This window comes from Panthera tigris, chromosome E2, assembly GCF_018350195.1.
Source record: "Panthera tigris isolate Pti1 chromosome E2, P.tigris_Pti1_mat1.1, whole genome shotgun sequence".
Classification (NCBI taxonomy): Eukaryota; Metazoa; Chordata; class Mammalia; order Carnivora; family Felidae; genus Panthera; species Panthera tigris.
The window spans coordinates 14155447-14182328 of NC_056674.1; the positions used below are offsets into that span (position 1 = coordinate 14155447).

The window sequence follows — 26882 nt, forward strand, 5'->3', positions numbered from 1 at the left end:
GATTGTCACGTCTGGAAATGTGTCTATGTCCCTCACTGCAGCTCCATGAAGGCAGGGACCAGGGATTTCTTAAGGCGCCAAAAATGTCACCATCACATTGTTCAACGCAGGGACTGACAGACTGGAAAAAAAAAAAAAAAAGGCATTTGAAAGATATCTTCTGGGGTACCTGGGTGGCTCAGTCGGTTAAGCGTCTGACTTCTGCTCAGGTCATGATCTTGCAGTTCATAAGTTCTGGCAACGTGTTGGGCTCTGTGCTGACAGCTCAGAGCCTGGAGCTTGCTTCGGATTCTGCATCTCCCCCTCTCTCTCTGCTCCTCCCCTGCTCATGTTCTGTCTCTCTCGAAAATAAACATTAAAATTTTTTTTAAGATATCTGCCTTCCTTAACTCTAGACCTTTGCAGATGTTGTTCCTTCCACCTGGAACACCCCCTCCACTGCTTTATCTGGTTCATCTCACATCACTCAGACATCTCTCCTCCTCCAGGAACCCTTGCTAGTTCCCACCCTCTAAGGCCGGGTTAAAGTTTGCTTGTGTCCCCAATTTACCACAAAGCAGACACTATATAGAAAATATTTGTTGAGTGACTGAATGAATGAAAGGTAAATGTTTGGGCAGGGTTACCTCCAGTATCAACTGGAGGGTCACTTCTAGACCTCTTTTGTAGAGTTTTTTTCCCCCTTTTTGATGGCTTTATTGAGTTATAATTCATGTACCATACAACTCACCCATTAAAGTGGTTTTAGTACAGTCTCGTGCAGCCATCACCCCTTTGGTGGAGCTTTGAGCCCCTTCTAGCCTGAAACCCCTCCCGTCAGGTGCTCTGCTAGGTGTTTCTCACTGTCCTGTTGAAGGGGATATAGTCTGCCCTCCTCCCTCACCCCGGGAGGGAGATCAGGTAAAGAAGGAGATCTGGCCATCTGCCCTTGCCATCTGACCAGCCACAGGGCTCAGCATTTAACCCAGAGGCCCATGGTTATGCTTATATCATGGAGGATTTGCTACGAGCCAGGTGCCGTTCTAAGTGCTTGACATACAGAACGATTCATTTACCTGCCACCCACACGCCTGAAGAGTAGGCACCATTAGTATGATCCTCCGTGTGGCACCAGGGGCTCTTGGGAATTCGACCCTTCCTGAAGCTCCAGAGGTGAGCAGGGGTTCAGGTCAAGAAGGAGCCCCTGTACCCCACTTACACTGCTTGAAATGCACTTGGTGTGGTACAGCTGGTGGCTCGTGGGCTAGATAAGAGCCACAGGGTGGTTTTCAAAAATATATTATTTAAAACAGGGAAGTTTCCTTCTCTCTTCCACCCACCCATCCCGGCCCTTAAACAGAATATCCCTGATTATGTATCCTCACCTTTGTACTTTGATTTTCTCATCCTGCACCTGCTCCCCTAACATCATTTGCCTGAAGCATTTGACTTTGAGACTGTAACACTAATAGGTGGGTGAAGAATGATTCAGATACAGGCTTTTGTTTTGTTTTGTTTCAGTGCCAATGAGTCCTTCCACTCCCATCCACTCCCAACCTTTCCCTGTACCCTGAGCTTGTGCCTTTCCAGGCCGTTTTTGTTCTTTTTTGGGGGGGAGGAGGATGTTGGACACTCCCCCTGCCCCCACAGCCCCCCCCCACTATGATCAGGAAATAGGCAGGGGCCACTAGGGTAGGGGGGGGTCTGTGCGGGACACTTTACCATCACACACACACAGCTCATTCTCACTCCCATATGTGCCTGCACAGGCCACCCACCAGGACTGCCACTCCCTGTCCTGCCACAGCACAAACTTAGCTGGAGGCCCAGGTCTCTGTTCATCCCTCCAGGGACTCCTGCCCCCCCACGTCTCCCAAGTCCCACTTGTCCCAGAACAGCTTTTGAATTCTTTGGGCAGTATGGAAATCTGGGGTCCCCTCTAGCTGAGGAAAGAGGCAGCGCCTGAGCAGGGTCTGAGGCCACCCTTCCCATCCCCTTCCGGGGTCCCACATGGGGAAAAGATCTCTCTCGAGATGAGACTAGAGAGATACTAAAACAGAGAGGTAGGAAAAGAGAAAGAGAAACAGAGACTAGGTCCCCGTGTCATAGAGCATCGGGCAGAGAAAATGAAATAGACATGCGATAGTAAACAGAGATAAAGAGAAACGGACATAGGAGAAAGACTAAGCGACAGAGGCACGGAAATTAAGAGCCAGACACGGAGTCAAGGATGGGAAGAGGATGTAATTTAGTGGCTCAGAGAACAAACTCTGGAGCCAGACTTTCGGAGACATAGACTGGCAGAGGCAGAAGGTACAAAATAGGTGTTTTTTTAATTGAAACTTTTCATAAAAAGTAGAGGGAACCTGAAGGGCGCCGTGGGCTAGTCCCGGGCCCCCGCAGCGTCGGTAGGAGTTGCTGAGGGTGGCAGGAGCAGCGAAGGGTATCCCTCCTTCCATTGGCTCGTGCGCCCTTCCTCTCCGACCACTCGGGCTCCCCGTGCTCATGCGCGCAAGCGGGCGGGAGAGTGCGCGGCAGGGAGCCGCGTGCGCAGGCGCGGAGCAAACAGCCTGGGACCGCCGGAGCTCAGGCCCGCGGCCGGGCGGGCGCGCAGTGGTGCGGCTGGTGCGTGGGCGCGAACCCTGGGCGGCAGATGCAGCGGAAGGAGCCATCGGTGTTGACGCAGCGTGCGTTGACGCAGAGCGGGGAGGCAGCCTCGGCCTCGTCACACTCGTTGATGTCTGCAGAAGGGGGTACAAGGATCTCTGCTCAGGGCCGGGGACCCTGGAGCCGGCTTATCTGGCCCCTGGGGCAAAGGGGTGCTGAGCCTCCTGCTTGAAGTTGAATCCAATCACTACCACCTGCCGGCTGTGTGAGCATGGGCAAGTGGCTTAACATCTCTGAGACTCAGCTTTGTGTTCTATAAGATGGGTATGGTAGGGCCTATGTCACTAGGATTTTGTTAGGAAAATAATACTGATAATGATATCACAACAATTAATGCTTACTCGATGCCAGGCATTGTTTAAAGCACATTATGTGTGTTTATCCAACTAATAACCCTGAGGTAGGTAGTGATTCTGTTTTCATATGGGCAAACTGAGACGCAGCCTGGGGAAGCTCCTTGCCCAGTATCACACAACAAGCCCACATTCTGCCCAGTTCTCAGAGTGCCCAGTCCCCCGCTATTTTTTGGCTGTGAGTTCTTGGGGGCCTCAGTTCTCTTTTTTGAACCTTGGTTTACACATAGGCCTCAGTCTCATTGTATTTCAGTATTAATGATATTCACAACTCTATGACATGGATTCTACAACTTATGCTCATTTTTCAGATGAGAAAAACTAAAAAAAAAGGACGGTGACCTGTCCCAGGGTCACACAGTAAGTTGCTGGACTGAGCCTGAGGTCTGTCCGACTCCCCCAGAGTCCTTGATTGTAACCACTTTGCTTTACTACTGCCTGAACTAGGCAAACATGATTCATATAAGACGGGAGCTCTCCAAAGCGGTCAAATTGCCCACGGTAGCACTGAACTCCCTAGCAATCACACCTGCGGGATTCTACAGGATTCTTTAATCCTGCTTCCAGCCCAGCCCCCGGCCCGGAGGTCAAGCTCTGCTCTTCTCGAAGCCTGACCTCGCCTTCTTCAGGCACATCCCATCCCTGCGCGCGATGCACTTCCGGCTTCCCCTGGTCCGTCCAACCCCTTGACGTCCCTTGACACCTCCCACCCCCCCAACCTCCGGTCAGGGCTTCCACCCTAGCCCCGCACAGGCTGGCCCTGGCCGCCTCTCACCGACGCAGGTCATGCGGGTCATGTCCAGGCGGTAGCCACTGAAGCAGTCGCAGGTGAAGCCCTCGGGGACGCGCACGCAGCGGCCGTGGGCGCAGCCATCCAAGATCCCGCACTCCTCCGCCTCCAGTCCCTCGTAGGGCCCAGACAGCGCGCCTGCGGAGAATGCGGGGCTCCTTGGTTGGGGGTCTCTGCCTTCTATATCTTAAACCCCCAACGGGGAGGGGGGCGGTGCGCGTCCCTGGCCGGATATCCTCTTCTAAACCGTGAGTCCTGTTCGCGGGCTGTGGGGGGCGCCGTGGGGCCAGGTTTCCCTAGCACTGCTCCCCATCACTTTCCTCCTGTCCTCAGCTCCTCGGTCTGCAGGTATGTTTCTGTCCCTCGTCATCGCTGCTCTCTGACGCTCTCTCCTACTGTATCTGTGTTCTCCCATCTCTCTGAGCCAACCCCCGACCCCAGCTTCTCTTTGTTTCTGGATCTATCTCCCTCCGTCTTCCCTGTTTCCATCTCTCTGCACACCTGACTCTTCGTCTTGGTCTCCATCCCTCGCCCGCAGTGCTCACCAGCATAGCTTCCACCTTCAGGTGACTCCTCAGGCTCTGGGAAGGAGCCACGCGTGTCGCGGGACCGATAGCGCCAGCGGGTTCCCGGGCCGGGTGGTGCCGCAGCCTCAGATTCACCATATGGGCCACCGTCGTCCTCAAAGTCGGGCATGTCATAGGGTGGTGCTCCGTAGGGGGCCTCTCGGCGGGCGAAAGGCCCAGGAGGTGGTGGGTAGGGGTCGTAGGGTAGCACGGGTGGCGGGTACAGCTCGGGCCCGTAGGGAAGGCCCTGGTAGGGTGGACCTAGGTCAGGGCCATATTCGTAAGGGAGTCCAAAGCCACCTGGCCGCGGGGGGCCATATGCAGGGGGGCGCAGCACATTGCACAGGGCCTCAAAGTCATCTGTGAATAGGAGCCAAGCCTCGTGGTTAGCCCTCAGAACCCACCATTCATGTTCCCTGGCTGGAAAGAGGAGCCCAGAGGAAAGGAGAGGAGGAGGGCCTTGGGCTGAGGCATGGGACGGACTTCAAATGAGGGGGCTGGGATTGCAAGGCCCGACAGGGTTTCTGGAGGCAGGATTAGGGCTGAGGGTTGTGACTGGGATTCCATGGTGCTGGGATCAAGAGTACTAAGTACTGGGGCTAGGAATCAGGGTCCAAGTGTTGGAATAGGGAGGACCCATGGGATATTGGACTAGAGGCTTAGAGAAATTGGAGGGGGGTGTTTTAGGAACCAGAACTGGGGAGTCCCAGGACTGTTACTGGGGGGGGGGGGGAGCTCAGGGGCCAGGATGCATAGGAGGGGATCTGAGCCATGGGACCTGGAGGTCTGAGGACCAAGGATCAGGGTTTTGGGCCTGGACTGAGTTCCCATGGGCTAAAGATTGGGGGACTCAGGAGTTCCAAGAGCCAAGATTTGGGGGATCTCTGGGGTTGTGGGTTGGGGTCTTAGGCACCTGGAAGTGAGTGTCCAATACATTAAGACTCGGAGGTCTGTGAGCTCTGACCAGGTAGTTTGTGGGCCAGGACGGTGGGTCTGAGCAACTGGTATTTGAGGTCTAAGTGTCCAGGATTTGGTGGGGGTGGGGTGGGGGGTGGGGTCTCATGGGATGTCTTGGCCTCTGAGTATGACCCAGGCAGGTCGTAGTACCTGAGTCCTGGGCGGGGCAGAGGGCACAGTCCATGCCCCAGGCCTCGCCATAGAGGCAGCAGCACTCTGTGTAGGTGGCCTGGCGGTCCAGCCGAGGGCGACTGCACACGAGGTCAGCCCCCACTTCCTGCCAGCACACTCCCAGATTGTCATCTGAGGGCAGAGACAGCATGCATCAGGGTGGGACAGGCAGGATAGGACCCTCCCAAATTCTTGGCCATCTCCTGTGCTGGAGCAGCCCAGCTACCCAGTGCCTAACACCAGACGCTCCTCCTCAGCTGTGATCTGACTCCCAGAAGGCCTCTGAGATAGCTCCAGGGGAGTATGTGCTTGGTCTGGCATGAGGCAGTCACATAGGAGGAGAAAGCAGGGGGTGTGGGGAGGGGGGATGTAGACACAGGAAGTGGAAGGAGAAGAGAGTTTGGGTCATTGGGCAAAAAGAAAGGACCCAAAGAGATAGAGACAAACACATCCAAAGAGTCAGAGAATCCAAGAACAGGAAAGTAAAGATGGAGAGAGAGACGAAAAGGAACAGACCTCTAGAAACAAAGACAGACCCAGAGAGTGGCAGAAATTCAGAGAAAAACCTAAAGACAGAAACCCCAGAGAGGTGGAAGGAGACAGAGACACACAGGGAAATAATAAGAGGAAGCACGGCTTTGGCACTTTGTAAGATCAGGTCCCATAACGGTCCTGAAAATGAAATTCCTCACAGCCACCCTGTAAGGTAGTCCACCCAAGGTGCCAGAAGGAAGCTGCGGCCAAGAGGCGATAAGCAACGTGCAGGTACACACGGCCAGCAAGTGCCAGGCTCCTCCGGAACCTTGGCTTTAGAGCAAATCCCCGACACCAGCCCAGCCAGCCCAGCCGTGGGGGCAGAGTCAGACACCGAGAGTAAATAGGGCGGGGGGGGGGGGGGGGGGGCGGCGTGGCCGAGCACGTGCGCGGGGGCGTGGCCTGGGCGTGGGGCTGAGCCCGGAGAGCGAGGGGCGGGGCGGGCCCGGGGGCGGGGCGGGGCTACCGAGGCTCTGGCTCTCGTTAGAGACGCAGCGGCGCCGGGAGCCGTCCAGCACCAGTGGCGGCTCGCAGGTGCAGTGATAAGAGCCCACGGTGTTGACGCAGCTGCCGCCTTCACACGCCGGCTCCTCGTCTGCGCACTCGTCATTATCTAGGGAGGCACGGAGGGAGTGGTCAGGAAGTAGCCCTCTACCCTTTCCCACTTCCCCAGCGCGTTGACAGCCTGATAGATGGAGTCTAGACTTCGGGAAGGACTTCTGCTGGCGGTGGCGACATTCCAGAGAGGCGCTGGCTTGGTAGAGGGTCGGGAGGGGGTGGGGGTGGAATGGGGGGGGGGGCAGGCGAAGCTCGTACCGACGCACTCCAGTCGCTGGGCATGGTAGTAGTAGCCGTTGCTGCAATAACATGAGTAGCCTGGGGCCGTGTTAACGCACACGCCGCTCTTGCACACCTGGTCTCGGAAGAGCTGGCACTCGTCCACGTCTGCGGGAAGGAGGGTCAGAGGTGCGCCCCACACCAAGAGAGATGGGGCCGGGGTGTGGGGCGGCTGGATGGGGGGAATGTGTGATTCTGAGGCTTGGCCGGGGAAAGAGAGAGACCGAAAGGTGGCGACAGAGACCCAGAGGTAGAGATCGGGAAAGGTGGAGATAGGCGAGGGGGCGGGGTAGAGACAGAGAAAAAGGATGGGAGATAGAGGTGAAGAAAACGGAGAGGGTGAGATGGACCTGGGCCTGGGGGCTGAGGGTGAGTGGGGCTTGAAGTCTCAGCTTACCCCTCCTGAGGCTCAGGTCTCCACTGGGTGCCAGGTAGCCCCGGCCATGGGGGCACAATGACTGATACTCAGCTGCACAGAGAGACAAAGCTGAGCCCAGACACCCTGGCCCAGGCCCCTGCCCTGCACCCTGGGCTTGCTCCCGCCCATCTATCTCAGGGCTTACTCCTGCCCCCTGCTCACCCAAGTTTTCAGGCCCCGTGCCTGTTTGTGCCCACCTCTCAGCCTCACGCCCGCCTGGCTGGCAGCTTACTCTTGCCCGGACGGTACCAGTGCCCCAGCCCATGTCCAAATGTGTCCTCTGTCCCAGTCGCATGCCTGCCTATTTCTACCCAAACCCTCAGCCCTATGTCCGCCCAGGAGCCCATGCCCACCTGTCTCCGTGCTGGGGCACTGCTGGATGCGGCAGCCACTGCCCCAGCCCTCACCCACGGTACAGCAGCACTCCTGCCATGTCACATTCCGTGCCAGGATGTTGTCACATGCATCGGGAGCTGCTGTGTCAAAGTAGCATTCGCGGCGCCCGCTGCCCGCGGGGCCCTGCCTAGGCGGGCTGGGCCGGCGGGGTGGGGAAGGCGGAGGTGGCCTGGCAGGCAGACCTGGGCTGGCAGGTGCCTGGGGCTGTGAGCCCGGGAATGTGCCTGGAGAAACGAGGGGCTTTAGCCCAGCCAGCATGGGCTGAGCCTCCCACCCCCATGTTACAGACGAGGAAACTGAGGCCCCCAAACCGAGGCTGAACCAGATGCCACACCTCTCACCATCTGTCCTCATTTCTCCCATTCTCACCTCCTGTCATTTTGGCACCTCACACCCTCCCAGGTGTCTGGCCCATCATCCCAGCTGCAGTTTGGGATGAGGTGGGGGGATTCCTCTGGCCTCCTGGCTACCTTCTGGGTCCTCACATCCAACGTGTCCCCAGCTTGCCTCAGAGTCTTTGTCCCCAAACCTAGGCTTGGACCTGGACACCTCCCTCCCCGCCCCCCCAGGCAGCCCACAGCCTCTCCACTTGGCCTCTCGCCTCCTGCCACCACCCTCCCCTCCCCTCTCATGGCCCCTGCCTTGCTCCAGTCTTCTCCTCTCCTGCCCAGGTCCCTGCCCTGGATGCTCCCTAGGCTCCCAGCCCCTAGTGTCACCCCCTCCAGTCCACCTGCACATGGCAGCCAGATTCTGATTATCCCCCTCTCCCACTCAAAACCCTCCCATGATGCCACAGTGCCCTCAGGAAAGGCCAGCCCCCTGAGAGGGTAAATCAGTGTGGTCTAGCACTGCATCCTTCTGCGGCCTCACTTCTCCCCACCCCTTCCCTTGCTCTGTCCAGCATGCCACCCTGAACTTATTTTTGTTCCTCAAACATGGCAGGTCTTCTCTTGGCTTGCCAGGCCTTTGCCCTTGCTGTGTCCTCTGCCCAGAATGCCCTCCCTCACCCACATCACCTGGCTTATTTCTACTCTTCCTCCTGCTCTCAGTTCAGACCTCCCCTCCTATAGGAAGCTCTCACTTCCCTCTCCAGCTGGGGTAGGCTCCTCCTCTGGATTCCCATAATCCCCCAGCCTTTCCCCATCACAGCCTTGTTCCTTCTGGCCTGAGCTTCCTCCTTCCAGCCCTGATTTCTCTGGTTGTCACTCTCTGGTGATATCTCTGCATTCTCCCACTGAACTGTGAGCTCCTTAAGGAAAGAGTGGTCTCTCCTGGTCACTACCATGTCTCTGGTACCTAGAATAAGGCCTAAACACAGTGGATGCCCTGTGAACATTTGTTGAAAGAAGGAATCTGGTAGAGTCAGGGACAGGGCTGCCCCGGTCCCACCGCCCATGTTAACCCACGTGTTCTGAATTTTTTATTGTTCTTTAAAACAACAACATTTAACTGATGGCAGCCTGCCCATGACGGGAATGGTTAGACCACATCATTTTTCTGTGAGCCCTGAAGCCATCAGTTAAACAGACATATCAGTCTTACCAGCAGAAGTTCGTGGGGGAACACAACGTCCAGTCATAGGGTCAAACTCCTCAGGGCTGGTGGGACAGACACACAGGAAGGAGCCTTCAACATTCTCGCAGAGGGCAGCTCCACACACACCCTGTAGTGTTTCACATTCATTCACATCTGTGAGCAAGAGACAGAGGGGAAGGAGAGTCAATGGTTGTAGGTATCTGTGATTCCAAAGCTCTAAAAGTCTGAGCTTTCAAATAGAAGGGTATTGGGGCGCCTGGGTGGCTTGGTCAGTTAAGCGTCCGACTTCAGCTCAGGTCACGATCTCACGGTCCGTGAGTTCGAGCCCCGCGTCGGGGTCTGGGCTGATGGCTCAGAGCCTGGAGCCTGTTTCAGATTCTGTGTCTCCCTCTCTCTCTGCCCCTCCCCCGTTCATGCTCTGTCTCTGTCTCAAAAATAAATAAACATTAAAAAAAAAAAATTCAAATAGAAGGGTATTTTTCATGACCCAGACCCCATCATCCACTTATCTTCCGGTGACAGACCCTGAATTTTCCTTGGGAGCCCTCTGTCCCTCCATTTTCAACTCACGTATTTATGAGTAGGGTTAAATCTACTCTGAGGGGTGGGCACAAGTTCCAGGCTTGGCCAACCAGATTACTGCATTTCTCTGGTTCAGAGAGATAGGCGGTGACTAAACTGGGCCAATCAAAGCTAGTTCTGGGACTTTTGGTAGAACTACCAAGAAAGAGCCTCCCTCTTTAGCCCTAGGGTTGCCAAGCTGAGGATATGAGCCCAGAGATGCCAGGGCCTTCTTTGTCACTCTGAAAAGAGTCTGCCTGAGCAGAAATACAACAGGGGAAAGCAGAGGTGAGAGGGAGAGACAGCTAGCTTTGTTAGAATTCCTGGATCCAACTATGCCCAAAGTTCAAACATATTCCAGGCCTTCACCATTTTAATTTTTTTCAAAGAAACCAAGCTTGTGTGCTTGTCAAATGTAAAGAATATATCATTAAGATTCATGCAGTTCACTGTATATAAATTGAACCTCAGATAAAAAAATATCTGCAGGGGCACCTGGGTGGCTCAGTCCATTAAGTATGTGACTTGAGGGGCACCTGGGTGGCTCAGTCAGTTAAGCGTCTGACTTCAACTTAAGTCATGATCTCACGGTCCGTGAGTTCGAACCCCACAGCAGGCTCTGTGCTGACAGCTCAGAGCCTGGAGCCTGCTTCGGATTCTGTGTCTCCCTCTCTCTCTGCCCCTCTCCCACTCATACTCTGTCTCTCTCAAAAATAAAATTTAAAAAAACATTTAAAAAATTTTTTTAAGTATCTGACTTGAGCTTAGGTCATGATCTCACAGTTCATGAGTTCAAGCCCCACATTGGGCTCTGTGCTGACAGCTCAGAGCCTAGAACCTGCTTTGCATTCTGTGTCTCCTTCTCTCTTTGCCCCTCCCCTGCCTCTCTCTCTCTCTGTCTCTCTCTCTCAAAAATAAACATTAAAAAAAAAATCTGTAAATGCCTACTGAAATCTGGTTAGTGCTATGCATACTGAAGAACTTAGGGAGACGTGCATTGATGGCTACAATTTACCTTTAAACTTATCCCAGAAATAAGATGGATTACAGACAGATAGATGAGGAAATAAGGATAATAAAATAATGATATGGAATATATGTGGTGTGCAGAAATTCATTCTACAGGTCTTTCAATTTTCTGCATGGTTAGAAATTTTCCTCAGGGGCACCTGGGGGGCTCAGTTGGTTGGGTGTCTGACTTCAGCTCAGGTCATGATCTCACAGTTCGTGAGTTCAAGCCCCACGTCAGGCTCTGTGCTGACAGCTTGGAGCCTGGAGCCTGCTTTGGATTCTGTGTCTCCCTCTTCTCTGCCCCTCCCCTACTTGTGTGTGTTCTCTCTTTTTCTCAAAAATAAACAAACATTAAAAAAATTTGGGGGGTGCCTGGTGGATCAGTCCGTTAAGCGTCTGACTTCGGCTCAGGTCATGATCTCATGGTTTGTGAGTTCGAGCCCCACGTCAGGCTCTGTGCAGACAGCTCAGAGCCTGGAGCCTGTTTCAGATTCTGTCTCCCTCTCTCTCTCCTCCCCCACTCATACTCTGTCTCTCTCTCAAAAATAAATAGCCATTTAAAAAAAATTTTTTAGGGGCGCCTGGGTGGCGCAGTCGGTTAAGCGTCCGACTTCAGCCAGGTCACGATCTCGCGGTCTGTGAGTTCGAGCCCCGCGTCAGGCTCTGGGCTGATGGCTCGGAGCCTGGAGCCTGTTTCCGATTCTGTGTCTCCCTCTCTCTCTGCCCCTCCCCCGTTCATGCTCTGTCTCTCTCTGTCCCCAAAATAAATTAAAAAAAAAAAAACGTTGAAAAAAAATTTTTTTAATGTTAAAAAAAAAAGAAATTTTCCTCACAAAATGTTGGGAAAAAAGAAAATATTTCTGTGTACTTAAGATTAGTGTCCATTAAAAAGAAAGATTAGTGTGCATTTTACAGACTTTATGCACATATTTTTTTAAGCCTTCCCAAAACAAGATCTGAACGAATAGGGTTTCTGTTGCTTGCAACCAGAAGAGTCCTGACTGACAAGGGAAATGCTGTATATTCCAGAGTCTAAATTCTACAACCTGAATGTGTCAGTTCATATCTGTTCACACACCAAGTGTGAACTCACATTTGTTCAGGTCTACAGAGAGGAGCAGGGCCTGACCCACCTCTTCCCCACCCTCTGCCCCCCCCCCCCCGGAGCCCCGTACCCACGCAGTGACGCCCGTCCCTGGCCCCCTCGTATCCCTGGTCACAGAGGCACTGGAAAGAGCCTGGCAGGTTCTGGCACACGGCGTGGGCCCCGCAGAAGGACCGATTCCGGCATTCGTCCACATCTGCAACCACCAGACAGTCAGGCCATTGCTGGACTTTCCATGCCCTCCACATCTCACCCAGTGCCTGATGGACACCCACCCTGGCATCCGCCCCCTGGCGTGGGCTGATAGCCAGGGTCACAGGCTGGTGTGCAGCGGTAGGAGCCGGGGGTGTTCTCACAGCGCTGGGCTCCGCAAATCGCTGAGCCATATTCTTGGCATTCATCCACGTCTGGAAAAGAGTAGGGTGGGGGGAGGGGAAGGGAGTCACAGGCCTGGATTCACAAGTTCCTGATGCCGCTTCCGGTTCCCATGATTGAGAAGTCCCTATAAATCCGGTGTTCTAGGAGTCTGAGCTTCTGAAGTGTTGAGACTCTTTTAAGGTCTCATCGCCATTTCTCACGTAATCCAAACGTGGGCCCACCTCAGGGCCTTTGCACTTGCTGTTTCCTCTGTCAGGAACACTCTTCCCTCAGCTATCTGCATGGCTCCCTCTTTAACTTCACTCAAGTGTCTAGGTCAAGCTCTCCTAGTACCCCTTCCCCCCCACCCTATCATCTGTGTCCACTTATCATGTTTTATTTTCCTTTTTTTTTTTTTTTTTTTTTTAAAGTAGGCTTCATACCCAGCGTGGAGCCCAACATGGGGCTTGAACTCACGAGCCTGAGATCAAGACCTGAGCTGAGATCAAGAGTTAGCTGCTTAGGGGTGCCTGGGTGGCTCAGTCGGTTAAGTGTCCGACTTCGGCTCAGGTCATGATCTCACAGTTTGTGAGTTCGAGCCCCACATCAGGCTGTGCTGACAGCTCGGAGCCTGGAGCCTGCTTCAAATTCTGTGTCTCCCTCTCTCTCTGCCCCTTCCCTGCTCATGCTCTGTCTCTCAAAATGAATAAATGTAATAAATAAAATAAAATAGCTGCTTAACCAGCTGAGCCACCCAGGCACCTATTTCCCTTCTTAAAGTTGACATTATATTAATATGTCAAAAATATCCATGTATTTTTTAATATGCCAACTGTCACCTCCCTAGACTATAACCTCCATAATGCAGGGACTTGTATCTGTCTTGTTCCCCCTGTAACCCCAGGGTATAGAACCGTGCCTGACACACAGTGTGTGCCCCCAAACTGTTTGCTGAATGAAGCTTGAATTTATTGACATACTTTCTGTCTGTCTCTCCCTCCCCCCACTCCCACCCCCCCCACCGTCAGCTCCGTGAGGGCATCGATTTTGTCTGGCTCATTGCCACTGTCTGGCACACAGTAGGTGCTTAATGAATTCCTGCAGAATGAATGAACGAAGTCCCCTGAAACTAGGCTTCCACGGATCAGAGGTCTGGCAGCCAGAGAGCCAAAGATAGCCCACAGTCATTTCATCTGCTCCCCAAAATGTTGACCCACACACTATGCAAAAACAAATCCTTCCATTAGCCCCAGCCTCCTGTCTCATCAGTACCCTGCTGGAGCCTGGTGGGGAAACAGGGCAGGGGGGTTGGGAAGGGAGGGAGGAGGGTGTGGGGGAAGGCATAAGAAATGAGAAGGGCAGGCAAGGGCTGGGACTGGAAGGGGCTGGGACTGGAAGGGGTGGGCCTACACGTTTGGGGCGGGGCTGGGGCGCTGGAGAAGTCTGAAGAATGGGGAAAGCACAGAATCCGGAGAGACTTGGAATAGAACTTGGGAGGTGGGGTTTAAACGGGCAAGGCCCAGCATGGTGGAACCTGGGGAATTTTGAACTGGGAAAGGATGGGCCCAGGACAGCCCCGGGTTGGGCCCCTCTCGGTGACCGGAGGGCAGCTGGAAGTAGAGGGAGTGGTGGAAGGTGAAAGAAGGCAGGCTTCAAGGGACCCAGAGAGAAAGAAACCCACTGGAAGCTGTGGAGGCGCTAACAGTTCTTCCTGGAGGAGATGTCTTGCTGGGGTCTAGCCTAAAATGTGCACTGAGCTAGAGGAGCAGAGAGGGCTGCTTCTGGAAGTGAGGCTTGGCCTGGTATCTGGTAGGAGTGTCTCCCCTCCCCCCCCCCCCCCCATCTTCCCACCTCACCTCCAGGGGAAAATGCAAGGGCACCCTGGTGGCTTATTTCCACCACAGAGATGGGACACAGTTAAGTGCATTGGTTGACGGCTCCTTCCCTCCCCTCAAGTCCGGAAGGCAGGGTGCTCCTCCTCCGTCCCCAAGGGAGCTCATTCCAGCAACTAGTTCTAGAGACAGGAGCGGAGAAGGAGAGTAGTCTCACCGTCACAGGTGCCCTCAGGTCCCGCGTGGTAGCCAGGGTCGCAGTCTCGGACACAGCGGTAGGAGCCAGGGGAATTCTCACAACGCTGGGACCCGCACAGGGCCGGGCCCCGCTCTCGACATTCGTCTATGTCTGAGAAAGGAGGCAGAGCAGTCAGATGCGGGAAACGGGAGGCTGGGAGGCAAATAAGAACAGGTCGGGGAGTTAAGGAAGGGGGAGGAGAGTCAGAAGCGGGGAAGGGAGGAAGCAGCGGAGGGGAGGCAAATGGCAGAGCAGGAGAGGCAGAGGGGCAGGGATCAGGCCGGGCAGGCGCCTCTCACCCAGGCAGGAGGCGAGGTCTGGGCCGGCGCGATGTCCGGGAGGACACACGCACTCGAAGGAGCCGTCGGTGTTGGTACAGATGCCGCTCTGGCAGAGGTCCTCCTCGCTGCACTCGTCCACGTCTGCGGGACAGTGTCCGAAACCGCGGACCACCTCCTCGGCTTACCCTTCTCGGGCAAGCCCCTCCACCGCCTTTGCCCCGCCTCTCTGGCTGAGGTCTCCCCTTCTTCCCACCCCCCTCCGCCCCCAGCCTGCCTTAGGCTCCTCCTTTCCCTGAAAGCCCCACCCCTCCGACGCGTTCAGGCCCCGTCCTTTCCAATCACGGAGCAGCTTATCCCGACTCCGCCTTTCCCCCTCCAAACCCCTCCCCTCCCTGGCCGACGCCAAGAGGCTCCACAAGCCCCGCTTTGACGCTTTGAGACCTCAGTCCAAAACGTCAGGCGCCGCCTCCGCCCTCTCCCCGTCCCGGTTTTCTGGGTGAAAGCCCACCCTTTCCCGATCCAGGCCCAGCCTGGGTACGGACCGAGGCAAGAGGCTCCGCGGGGTCCGGGCCGGTAGCCGGGGGCACAAGTGCAGGCAAAGGAGCCGTCGGTGTTGAGGCACTCGCCGTGGGGAAAACAAAAGTCTCCCTCTAAGCACTCGTTCACATCTAGGGTATGGGAGAAATAGGGCTGTGGGGTCCTGGCCCAAGAAGCATCAACTCCGCCCCTAAGCCACACCCCAGAGGGCGGGTTTCTAAGCCCCACCCACATCCTTTGAGTCCAGCTTCTACCTCCCCATCAGGCTTTGTCCAGGAGCCCGGACCCCACCCCCAGGTTCTCCGGTCCTCTCGCCGCCCTCTCCCCACCCAGCCCACCTGCGCAGGGCCCAGGCCGACCCGACGGCGCCCGGTAGCCCGGCGCGCAGCTGCAGCGGAAGGAGCCGTCGGTGTTAGTGCAGTGGCCATGGGGGCCGCAGGAGGCACCCGAACTGCACTCGTCCACATCTGTGGGAACAGGGGTTTCAGAAAGGGTCTGGTTTGGGGCGCCTGGGTGGTTCAGTCGGTTAAGCATCCGACTTCAGTTCAGGTCATGATCTCACAGTCCGTGAGTTCAAGCCCCTCGTAGGGCTCTGTGCTGACAGCTCAGAGCCTGGAGCCTGCTTCAGATTCTGTGTCTCCCTCTCTCTCTCTCTGCCCCTCCCCTGCTCATGCTCTGTCTCTCACTGTCTCAAAAAAAAAGGGGGGGGGTCTGGTTTAGGGACACTGGATGGATCCTCTTGTGGCAGAGGTCTCTAGAGAAGTTGGTGGGTAGTGTCTTGAGTTGGATATGAGCTGAAAGATCCATAGCAGGAGCAGGTTGGAGAGACCAAGATTCCCTGATTCTGACGACCACAATTGGGGGTCTTGTAGGTCGGGTTTTCTGGCAATTCCCTGTGCCAGGATCCTGGAGTCAGTGAAGGGACTCTGGACGAGGACTGGGGTCAGAAATTAATTAGGGTAAGAGGTCAGGTATTATAAACCAAGATGATGGGATGGCATTCTGTTAAATCAGGGGTTAGAGTCAGTGACTGGAATCTGAGACCAATTCAGGTCAGGGGTAACAGTCAGAGTCCAGAATTCTGCCTCTAGTCAGGGGTCAGGGTCAGGGATCATGAACCCAATACACCAGGAAGGTATTCTGAGAATGGGCAGGGTCAATGAAAGAGACAAGATCAAAGGTCACAGAGAGTCAAGGGTTATGGTCAGGAGTTATGGTTAGGTCAAATGTCATGGTCAAGTTTAGGAGTCACAGGTCACATTCAGGGTCAAGGGACAGTCAGGATCAGAAGGGTTACAATTGCTATCAGGGTTGTAGGGAGAGTTTATCAGTAGGGGTAATGGTTAGGTTCAAATGTCACAGACAAGTTGAGGGTTCATGGGCCACAGAATCAGAAGTCACATTCAGAGTCAAGAGTGGTGGTCCAGGCCAGGACTCGCAATACGGGTCAGAGGCCCATAATCTAGGTCAAGAGTCACAATCAGACTCTGAGGATCAGAGTCCAGAGGATTGAGGTCCAGGTCAGGAGATAATGGGCCAGGTCAGGGGTCACAGTGCAGGTCTAAGGTCATAGCCAGGGCTTGGTCTCACCAGTGCATCGGCCATGGTGTAGGTGGTGGCCAGCAGGACAGGCTCTGCACTGGAAGGAGCCAGGTGAGTTCACACACTCCTGTCCAGGACATGCCAGATGATTCTCACACTCATCCACATCTGGGGGACAGGGGAGAAGGTGGCCTTGAAGGAGCAGCCCAAAGCCCCCCTCCCCCATCCACATGCCTCCCTCCCTCCCCGGCCTCACCCTCGCACTCAGAGCCGGCAGCGTTGGGTTGGAAGCCAGTGGGACAGACACACTGGAAGCCACCTTCTGTGTTCTCACACCGGCCATAGGCACAGGGCGGGGGGCTACGGGCACACTCGTCCACATCTGGGGCAGAGGGAACCAGTGGGGCTGAGAAAGGGGCCTGGACCCAAACATCTCCATTGCCATCACCACCTACCCCAACATTGCAGTCTGGAGGCAGTCTCTTGGACTTGGCCCAGGCTCATCCCATCTCCCAGGAGGACAGATTCCTTCCCTGTTTCCCCATTCATGGTCTCTCCAGCTGCCAGGGTGAAGCTAGGGCACCACCTCCTGCATGTTGCCCTCCCCATGTCAGTTGTCCCCTCCCTAGGGTTCCCACAAGCACAAAAGTATCATTCCAAAAGGGAGGCGGAAGGGAGAGCACCCTCATATTTGCAGAAAGGGGAGAAGACTTGAATCAGACCCTCCCCACCCTCTCAGTACTCCTCTGCCCCTGTCCTCCATCACCAAGCCCCATTAGTCTGCCTCTCTGACCCCAACCATGTCTCTTTCCAGTCCCCACAGCAAATGGGGTGGAGTGGGCTTGCATTCGGCACCCTCACCTTGGCACGGGGCCCCCGGTCCTTGGGAGCGGAAGCCAGCAGGGCAGGCACAGTGGAAGGAGCCAGCCGTGTTGTCACAGCGGCCTGGCCCGCAGGGCGGTGGCTCTTGGGCACACTCATCCACATCTTCTTCACACGCCGAGCCCCGGAAGCCAGCCGGGCAAACACAGCGGAAAGAGCCGGACAGGTTCTCACAGACCCCTCTGCCACAAAGGCCTGGGCTCTGCGTGCACTCGTCCACATCTGCCCGGGGCAAGGGGCCCAGAGTCACACCTTTATGTCCCCCACCCCGTGCTCCCCTCTGCCTCCCTGACCTCCATCAGTCTGCCTCCTTGTCTGTCTCGTTCTGCCCCCCCCATTCCCCATTATTCAAATTCTTCACCCCACATCCCTCTACCTGTTCAATCCCCAAGCTTCCTGTCCGCCTCCTAGAACTCTAGTCAGCATCAGTCGGCTTCTTTCTGTCCTGTTCTCCATAACTCTACCCCCTTCCCCCAGAACTGACATCTCTCTCCATCCTCCAGCCTCTCCATTCTCAATGACTCAGCTTTTTTGTTTTCGATCACTTGGCCTCTCCGTCCCCGTGTCACTGTGTCTCTACAGCCATCAGGCTACGTGTCTGGTTCTCAGAACTTGCCCCTCCCCCCCGCCCCGTCTCGCAGCAATCAGCCTCCCCCTGCCTCTTGCTCAGTTTCTCCATCCCTCATCACTGCCACTCTACCCTTCCCCGCACATCCCCTTCCCCTCTGTCCCTGTCAGTTCCTCACCCTGGCAGCCGGCTCCGTGGGGAGCAGCCTGGTACCCAGCGGGGCACACGCACAAGAAGCTGCCTGGAGTGTTCTCGCAGCGCCCGCGGTCACACGGCGGCGGCACGCGGTGGCACTCGTCCACGTCTGTAGTCACAAACCCGGAGGTTCAGACTGGGGCAGACACTCCCCCTCACGGCCCCCACGCCCGCCCTCCGAGGGCTCTGGGAGGATGGAAGGAGGGGAGGGCAGGGGCGGAGCCAGACTTGGGCCTGGGCCCAACTGGGGAGCGAGCCAGGGACAGTAAGGAGAGCAAGGAATGGGTAGGATTGAGGCGTAGGCGGACGCGGGGCGGGGCAGGTGAGAAGGCAGGGCAAGATGAGGACTGGGGAGCCGGGCAGGGCAGAGGCGGAGAGGGGAACTGTGAGGGGGGGGGGCAATTTGGGAAAGGCAGGATCTAGGCAGAGCAATGGAGGGAAGGGCGGCTATGGGGACCGAACCAAGGGAGGGCAGAAGCGAGGCAAGGGGCGTTTAGAGTACCGGGCCCAGATGCGGCAGGTTAGGAATCAGGAGTCAGGTGCTAGGTGGCCGCGGTTGTAGAACAGGGGCGGGGCCTGAGGGAGGGCGGGAGCTAGTTGGGAATATGGTGGGGGCGGGGCCAAGGGAGGAGCGCAGCGGGACTGGGCTGGGGAGAGAAGTCGGCTAGTTGTACAGCAGGGACCCGCCCCGTCGGGAAAAGCCGGCTGGGCGGGGAAGAAGCCGTGGCGGGGCCGAAGGGAGAGCTGGAGCGGGTCTGGGGGCGGGACCGGGAGCGTGGGGAAGCGTGGGAGGGCGGGAACTGCTGGAGGGAGACCCGGGCAGGGGTGGAGCCTGGAGCTGGGCGGGGCGGATTTCTCACCCAAGCACTCCGTAGCCCGCGGGCCGGCTCTGAAGCCCGGGCCGCACACGCAATGGAAGCTGCCTGGCGTGTTTTCACAGCGCCCGGGGGCACAGGGCGGGGGCACGCGGCGGCATTCGTCCACGTCTGAGGGCCAGGAAGGGGCTGGTCAGGAGGAGGTTGGCAGAGATTCCCCGCCCCGCCTCCGTCCACCCTCTCTGTCGGGCTCACCGACGCAGTGTGTGCCCTGCGGGCTGAGCCGGAAACCCGAATCGCACGCGCAGGTGTAGCCACTGGGCCGGGGGATGCAGCGTCCTGGGCCGCAGACCTGGGGATTGCGCTGACATGCGCCCGCAGAGGGACCTGGGGAGTCCAGTCAGCCAGGGTTCCCCCATCTCTGAATCCTCTGTCCCTTTCACCCCCGTACAATTCCTTCAGACGCTCTGCCTAAGACACCCTCATGTCTGTCCCTCCCCACCCTCTTCCACCTCTGATCCTCCGCTCCTTTATTATGGGACTTCTCATCAGATCCTCTGCCTGAATTCCCCTTATTCCCACCCCCAAAGTCTCCATTTCTGAATATTTGCTTTCCGGTCCTCTGACCGAGATACGTTCTTAGTGCCCTCTGTGTGAAAAACAATTGTCCAACATTAACTCAGCACTTACTATGTGGCAGACTCTTCAGGGATAGTTCAGTGAATCCTCACAATGATCCTCATTTTACAGATAAGGACACTGAGGCTCAGAGAGGTTAAATGACTTGTGCGATCAAGTGAGAACTTGAACCCAGGGCTGTCTGACACCAGCTCCTAATGTTACCCAACACTCAGCTCTCCAAATCTTTCTCTCTTCCCACACATTCCTTAAGTCCTCTGGCTGTAACATCCCTAACCTGGAATCTTCACCTTAGAGCTCCCCGCTAGAACCCCCACCTGTGATACCCCCATCGATGCCCTCGATCCCCTCTACTGCACCTGATTCGGGGATCTCAGGACCAGACCAGGCAGGAATGCTGGGCAGGGGAAGCTCAGGGCCCGGCCTTGGCTCAAGTCGGGGTTCTGGACGGTGTGTGGGCAGAAAGCCTGGTTTAAAAAAAAAAAAAAACAAAACAACAAAGGAATAACAATGAATGGAGAGCTGGATTTGGGTGTCCCCCTCCTTATGAGGCTAGGGTAGCCCCTCAGAGATGACACCTCTTCCTCTAGAAGCCAGCTCACCTGTGGGTGGCCGAACGGTGGAGGGTGGAGCCCGGTGGCTGAGGGACACTCTGGGTGGCTCCTGGCCCAGGGGTCTGGTGTTGTAGCGGAGGTCAGAGGCCGAGTAGTGGTAGCCAGGGCCAGCCGGACAGATCTCCCGAAAACCCTCTAGGAACAAGAAAGGGAGGGAGAGGGGCAGAGAGAGGGCATGAAAGCAGGAAGGAATGAGACAGAAGAGGAATCTAGAATCTGGCCTTGACTGGGGGCAAGGCTTGGCCTGGGTGTGTGTCAGGGGTTTGGGTTGGATGTTGGTTTGGGGTGGTACACTGGCCAAAGAATGGGACGTCCCTGAGGGTATGAGTGGGACCAAGGATGTTTTTCCCTATTTGGGAGAGTGACAGGGACGGGGGTTGAGGGTGGGATCTGCTTTGGTTTGTTGAAGGGTCTGGTTTTTAGGTAGAAGCTACACTACCAGGGGACCGTCTCTGGGAAGGGCATATCTGGGGTGGGGACGGAGCTTAGACTGAAGGCAGGATCTCTGGAACTCCAGACTTGGCCAACGCTTGGGGACAGGGTTGGGCAGGCAGCATATCTCAAGGGCTAGGGGTAGTCAAGGCTGGGGTTGATGCGAAGGGGTTTGTCTCAGGGGTGGGTGGGGGTGGCCAAAGGTGAGGTGGAACCCCGGTGGAGTCCACTCTGGGGATCTGAGGGCCTGGGGCACCTAGGGTGGGCACCGCTTTTAGTCAAGTCTAGAAATAGGCCGGGCAGGAGGCTGCTCACCTGAGCCAAACGGTGGGCAGAGCTGGCAGCCTCGACCCCAGGCTTTGCCCACGCGGCTGCAGCAGCAGATCTGCTTGGTGATATTGCGCAGAATGGGCAGGGAGCAGCCACCGTCGCGGAGGACGCGGAAGCAGGGCCCTTTGGCCTCTGAGATCACGTGCTGGGCTGGGGGTGGGGGAGGAAATTCTTCAGGGTGGGCTTTCTAGGGAACGGTGGGGGGTGGGGGCGAAGGGATCTGGGAGACAGGAGGATGGTCCCCGGGAGGGGTTGGTGGGTGTAAAGGCCATTCAGGAGAGGTGAGGGGTCTGGAGGTGTGAGAAAGGTTTAGGGCAACGGGAGAATCTGACAAGGATCTCAAGGTCTGCAGAAGGTCTGGTGGTCGAGGGAGAGGAAGGGATTTGGGGGCCTGAGAAAAGCTAAAGGAAGTCTGAAGATCGGAAGGGATATGGATCTAAAAGTTTGAGGGGTTCTTAGAGGGGCTGAAGAAGGTCCAGGGAGTCTGAGAGTATGTAAGAATCCGAGACGTTCTGGGGGGGGGTGTCTAATAAGAGTGACTGGGGGGACCCGGGAGTCTGGGGGGATCGTGGGAGTCTAAGGGAATTAAAGACCCCGGGGTGCTCTGGTATGGGGTCTGAGGGCCTGGCGGACAGGCGGGCAATCCAGCCTCAACCCTCTCCCGTGGCTCACAGATGCAGCTGCTGCGGGACGAGTCGTGCAGGAAGCCGTCCGGACACACGCACGTGTACCCACCGTGCGTGTTTGCACACTCCCCGTGCTGGCAGCGCCCGGCGGTCGCGCACTCATCCACATCTAGGAGGAATGCCGTGGGCTCAGGGGCATCAGGGATGAGCTCCCTGCCAGCCCGGCTCGTAGAGCCAAGCCCTTCCCACTCCTGCCCCCGCTCACCTTGGCAGGACCCATTAACCCTTTCAAAGCCGGTTGGACACGGTCCATCTGGGATGCCCACTCGGTCGGAAATGCCTTTGGAGAGAAGAGAGGGGTGGGCCAGGGGCGGGCGGAGCCAAAATAGATGGGCGGGGACAAAAGAGGGATGGGAGAGATTAAAAGATGAGTGTGGCTTGAGTGCAAGGTGAGCCTGAGATAAGCGGTCTGGCAGAAGGCAACGTGGGAGGTTCCAGAAATTTATGAGTGGGGCCATGGTATAAATGTGGGGTGAGAACAGAGTAAACAAAGTCAGAAAGTGGAGTGGGCGGTACCAGAGCGGTATGGATAGATCTAGACTGGAAATGATCCCCACAACAGGGTACGTGTGGTTAGAATTTGTGAACAGGGTTTGTCTATGGGCAGGGTACCAGGAGCCACGGGGTTATCACCTCTCCCCAGCTCCAGGCACCTCAGGGACGCCCTGGGACTTACCCAGGTGCTCCGAGCATGCCTGACAGTCGTGAACGCCCCAGGCCAAGCCGGCCCCTCTGCAGCACACCTCCTGCGTCCGGAGCCCGGGCAGCGGGGACACACACTGTGGGAAAAGTGTTGGGTGAGCGCGCCCCCGCGTGGTGGCACGCTCCGGGCCCCTCCCCACCCGCCTCTGCTCACTTCGCCTCCGCGCAGCTCTCGAAAGCAGTAACCGAAGCCCGAGGCATCCGAATAGCTGTCCTCGCGCGGCGCACTCTGTGCCAGCACCGTGTAGGGCGCCGCCGCCTCCGCCCGCGCCGCCGCCTCCGCCCGTGCCACTGCCTCGGCGTCCGCCTCCTCCCAAGAGCCGGACACACGCTCCACCTGGTGCACCACCACGGACGCCTCCTGCGGGTGCTCCACGTGGACGCTCACCATGGACGCCACGCCTGGAGGGAGGCACGGCGGGGCAAAGGGGTGTCTACACCCCAGTTCTTACGGACTGGGACTAGGAATGGGCGGAAGGGCGCACTGGAGAAGGGTACTTAGGGGAAGGCAGGAAAGATGGGGGTCAGAGAAACTGCGAGGTAGTGGACAGAGGGATCAGAGGGGACCCTGGCCGCGCCCTCCTCACCGTGCTCGTCGTCGCGGTGGTTGGCCAGTGGCATGGTGTACACCGAGCGGGTGAGACCTGGCATGGCTGGGGCCGGTGGCCGGGCGCCTGAGGAATGCAGCTGGCAGAATTTGCCAGCGAAGTCCGGGGGACAGAGGCAGCGGTCAGGCTTCACGCACACACCGCCGTTGTGACAGATCAAGGGACACAGGACTGGGGGGGGAGGGGGAGGAGAGAGGCTAACTCAGTCCCTAACGTTGTCACCTAGTGGTTGTAAGCCGCTCCGCCTTGAGCTGTCCTGTGTCACCCCCACCCACCCAGACCACCTGCATTGGCTGGGTCCGGTCTTACAGCCCTCTGGTATAGCTCCTCCCACTGGGTTAGTTCACCACGCCCTCCCGCTCTTCACTTTCAGGTCACTCCGCCCTTCCTCTCGAGTCCCACTTTGAGGTCTAGTCCGCCGCGTTCCAGCCCCACCCAGGCAGCGCTGTCCCCGCCCATTGGCTCAGCCGCGACCACTCAAGTTCTTTCCTTAGCACTTAGCCCCGCCCATCTTTTCACCAGGCTGGATTCTTTGCTGTTCTAGCTACGCAGACCCGGCGCTGGTCTCTTCCATTGCCTAAATCAACGTTTTGGCCACCCCCTAACACCACTCCCCTTTCCCAACTTTGTCTCTTTAGCATTCTAGGCACGCGCACATTCCGTCTGGCCAGGTCCACGACACTCAATCTCCGCCCACTGGCTATGCCTCGCCTTCTAAGAGCCTCGCCCACATTACCTTCTACCCCCGGGATTCTAAAGCTCGCCTATCTAGGTGTTTAACCTGCTGCCTTTAGCCCCGCCCACCTTCCTTTCCTCACGCGGATTTCCCCGGGCTCTCGGGCTCACGCTCCTCCCGCCCCACCTCCTCGGCTATCTGGGCGTCCTAGCCCCACCCACCGCGCTTTGTCTCCGCCCACCTCCCCTCCCGCTCCCGCTCCAGAGTTCTAGCTCTGCCTTCCCGCCTCCTGTAGCCCGGGGGCGGGGCCGCGACGGGAACGCGCCTCCTCTCCCCTCTGCGCGCCCTCGCTGGGCCCCAGGCCACCTCTGGGCGGGGCTCTGCCAGCTGTGCGGCGGGGTAAACAAAGAGAGGGGTGCGGCGGGGGTAGGGCGGCGGCTCCGCATTCCGGACCCTTGGGGAGCCCCGAGCCCGCTGAGCCAAAGAAGGCCGGACGTATCCGGCGAGGGCACCCCCTCCCTTTCTCCCCCGGGGCTGCAGAGAACAGCTGGAGACAGCTGTGCGGAGGGGAGGACGGGGGCAGGCGGCTGGGGCCGTCCAGGAAGGCGTGTGTGGGATTCTGAGCCACACACTGGAGACAGGGAAAGCGTAGAGGGAGCCCCTTCAATTTAGAAGGGTAAAGAGACTGGACTCCTGGAAGGAGATCACATAGAGTGCAGTACTCTGGGATTCAAAGATGGCTTAAGGTTTCTAGAATGGAAAGAGAGCCTAGCTCAGAAGAAACCGAAGCTCCCTTTCAACAGAAGAAGTCCGTTAAATCCTTTGGGGAAGTTGCCCAGAAGACAGGACTCTAGTGCCTTCTAGGGGACAGCTAGTTTGAGGGTGCTGAGAAAAGGATTTACATGGAGAAATGGGATTCCCTGGGAGTCCCCAGCACACAAGAGCCTCAATTGTCTGAGAAGATTCTAAGATACTGTGGATCTCACATCCCCTCTCAACTAACGGAATTAGGTGCCCAAGTCTTTGGATGAATGGCTGCCTAGGGGGGCGGTCACAGTGTCTGTGGAGAGTCTTCTTGTGAGAATCAGCTGAGCAAGACCCTCTGGGGTTCTCTGAAGATAGATGGATCAGAAGTTCCTGGGGAGGGTGGTCAGCTGGAAAAGCGAGGCTTGGAAAGACAGGAATCGGGAATCCGATGGCACTTAGTTGTAAATATAAGAGAATGGAAGTCTTTTGTGGAAAGAGAATTCAGCTGGGGAGTGGAGTTATCACTACATAGGGCCTGTAGTCTAGGGTTTCTGTGGGAAGCAGGGAGGAATAGCTGAGGGACAATACTACAGGGTTGTCTGGTGAGGGGCACAGTTTGGGGGATTACATCAGAAGAATGGGAGGGAACTTTACTGGAGGGGCTGGTCTCTGGAGTCTGTTGATAGGGGTGGGGAGGAGGCTTAGGGTCTGAAGGCTGAGACTCTGGGCTCCCCTAGTTAGGAGAGTCAGGCCAGGCAGGACTCCAGAGTGTCCTAATAAGGGTCCTTAATTGAGTAGCCGGAGAGGCTTAACTAGGAATCAAGATTCCAAAATAGCAAGGGTCTCTGCTGGCAGGCATGGTAATCCAGCTAGGTCTCAGGGCATTTCCCAGCCTCCTCGGGCATTTCTCCGCCTTCTCTTGGTCTGAATGCTGGCCCCCCACCCAGCTCCCTTGGGGCTCCCACACCCAGGACGTGTTGCTACATGGGCACGGCCAACTCCATGCCCCACGCCTCTGGAGGAATAAGGAGCTGAGGACACTGGGGTCCTGCCGAGGTCAGCCCCCCTTCACATGCCCCTCTTGTGCCTCCAGGGGCTTGGCACCCGCCTGGGCACGGCGCCTGGCACGGGCGCGTTGGGGCTGGGCCGGGAGGGAGTGTAGGCAGGAGGGAGGAAGGGGAGGAGGGAGGGAGTGGCAGCGGGCGGGGGCTCAGGCGGGAGATGAGCTCACGCCGGCCAGGGCTGGATTGGCTAGGGGCCAGGCTGGGCGAGTTCTCAGAGCCAGGGGCCCCCACTCCCCACTCCAGAGGGCCTCTGGGGTTGGGGGCAGGTAGGCCGCGACCCGAGAGCCCGCCCATCCCTGCACCCTGGGGCCAACAGGTGACCCACCCTCCCCACCTCACCTGAACCCGGCGGGGGGCTCCCTATCTGTAGGGGTGCCTGGTGCGCACCCTCCTGTCCCCTCTGCCCCCAGGGGGCGCCCCTTCCCCTAGGCCTCCTATCTGGGTTTCTCTCCCACGTGCGACCCTTGCAACTCAGAGTCCCGCAGAGACCCTCCTTCTAGGGACCCTGTCCCCCTCAGCTCTGCCGATCAACTTTCCTCACCCCAACCCCCCTCCTCACAGGCATTCGCATCCTTTCCTAACCCCTCCCAACCAAAGATAAAGAAACTGGGACACCCCTCGGGGCTCTGAAACTCTCCCTTAGTCTCCAAGGACTCCTTACAATCTCAGCATTGGGGCCCCCTTCCCCAAAGCTCCCAGGCTCCTCAATTCTGGTAGCCCCCACTTTGACTCAAAGGCATGAAAGCCTGCCCCAGTCCCCTCACGTGGGACGCCACAGGTCCCTGCGAACCCTCATTGCTTGCAAAATCGGGACCCTCAGGACTCAACCCCAAAAGCCAGGAATTTAAGTCTCCCTTCCTTAATACCCCAGGGATTCCCCAACACTACCGTACACAGAATCTGGGCTCCCTCTCCTGGGGGAACTGTCTCTCCCGTCCCCGGGGATCCTCCTCCCCCTGGGAGCCCCTCCCTCGGGACCACCACCCCGCACTCACAGGCGCGGAAGCCGGGTCCCCCCGGGGCCGCCCCGCCGGGCGCGCCGCTGTCCACGCTGGTGGTGTTGCGGGGCGCGCAGGTCGGGGTACAGCGGGAGCCGGTGGGCCCATGGACGCAGCGCAGGCCGCACACGGCGGGGGTGAAGCGCACGCGGAGGCGCTCTCGGGGCCGGCCCGGCACGGGCTGCGGCCCGAGCAGCGCCAGCAGCACCAATAGCGACACCCGCGCGCCGCCCGCCATGGCTGCAGCGCCGCGCTCCG

The 26882-nt window shown here is 57.3% G+C and overlaps 1 protein-coding gene across 2 annotated transcripts; it reads right to left on the reverse strand.

Moving 5' to 3' along the window:
• Positions 1 to 2293: 2293 nt before the first annotated feature.
• LTBP4 (latent transforming growth factor beta binding protein 4) lies at positions 2294 to 26882 on the reverse strand. Of its 2 annotated transcripts, XM_042969162.1 has the most exons (30): positions 26622 to 26882; positions 23119 to 23310; positions 22686 to 22933; positions 22506 to 22608; positions 22035 to 22109; positions 21816 to 21938; positions 21129 to 21293; positions 20370 to 20516; positions 20127 to 20234; positions 19384 to 19515; positions 19174 to 19299; positions 18297 to 18422; positions 17530 to 17772; positions 16925 to 17050; positions 16717 to 16836; positions 15465 to 15593; positions 15132 to 15257; positions 14608 to 14730; positions 14288 to 14419; positions 12157 to 12288; positions 11952 to 12077; positions 9211 to 9357; positions 7626 to 7892; positions 7252 to 7323; positions 6834 to 6962; positions 6484 to 6630; positions 5463 to 5615; positions 4335 to 4715; positions 3775 to 3927; positions 2294 to 2720 (listed from the first exon to the last, which is right to left on the reverse strand). In XM_042969162.1, the coding sequence occupies exons 1-30, from the start codon at positions 26860 to 26862 to the stop codon at positions 2566 to 2568; spliced, it is 4647 nt and encodes a 1548-aa protein (XP_042825096.1). In that variant the 5' UTR covers positions 26863 to 26882; the 3' UTR covers positions 2294 to 2565. The 2 variants fall into 2 exon arrangements, with proteins under 2 accessions (XP_042825096.1, XP_042825097.1); XM_042969163.1 differs by lacking the exon at positions 11952 to 12077.

Excerpts from the sequence above, each read along its gene's own strand:
- LTBP4 (XM_042969162.1), bottom strand. The coding sequence starts at position 26,862 with ATGGCGGGCGGCGCGCGGGTGTCGCTATTGGTGCTGCTGGCGCTGCTC. Across the intron at positions 19,300-19,383 it reads GCAGGGCACACACTGCGTCG|ACGTGGACGAATGCCGCCGC; the intron begins GTGAGCCCGACA and ends CCTGGCCCTCAG. Across the intron at positions 6,631-6,833 it reads CCAGCGACTGGAGTGCGTCG|ATAATGACGAGTGCGCAGAC; the intron begins GTACGAGCTTCG and ends GTGCCTCCCTAG.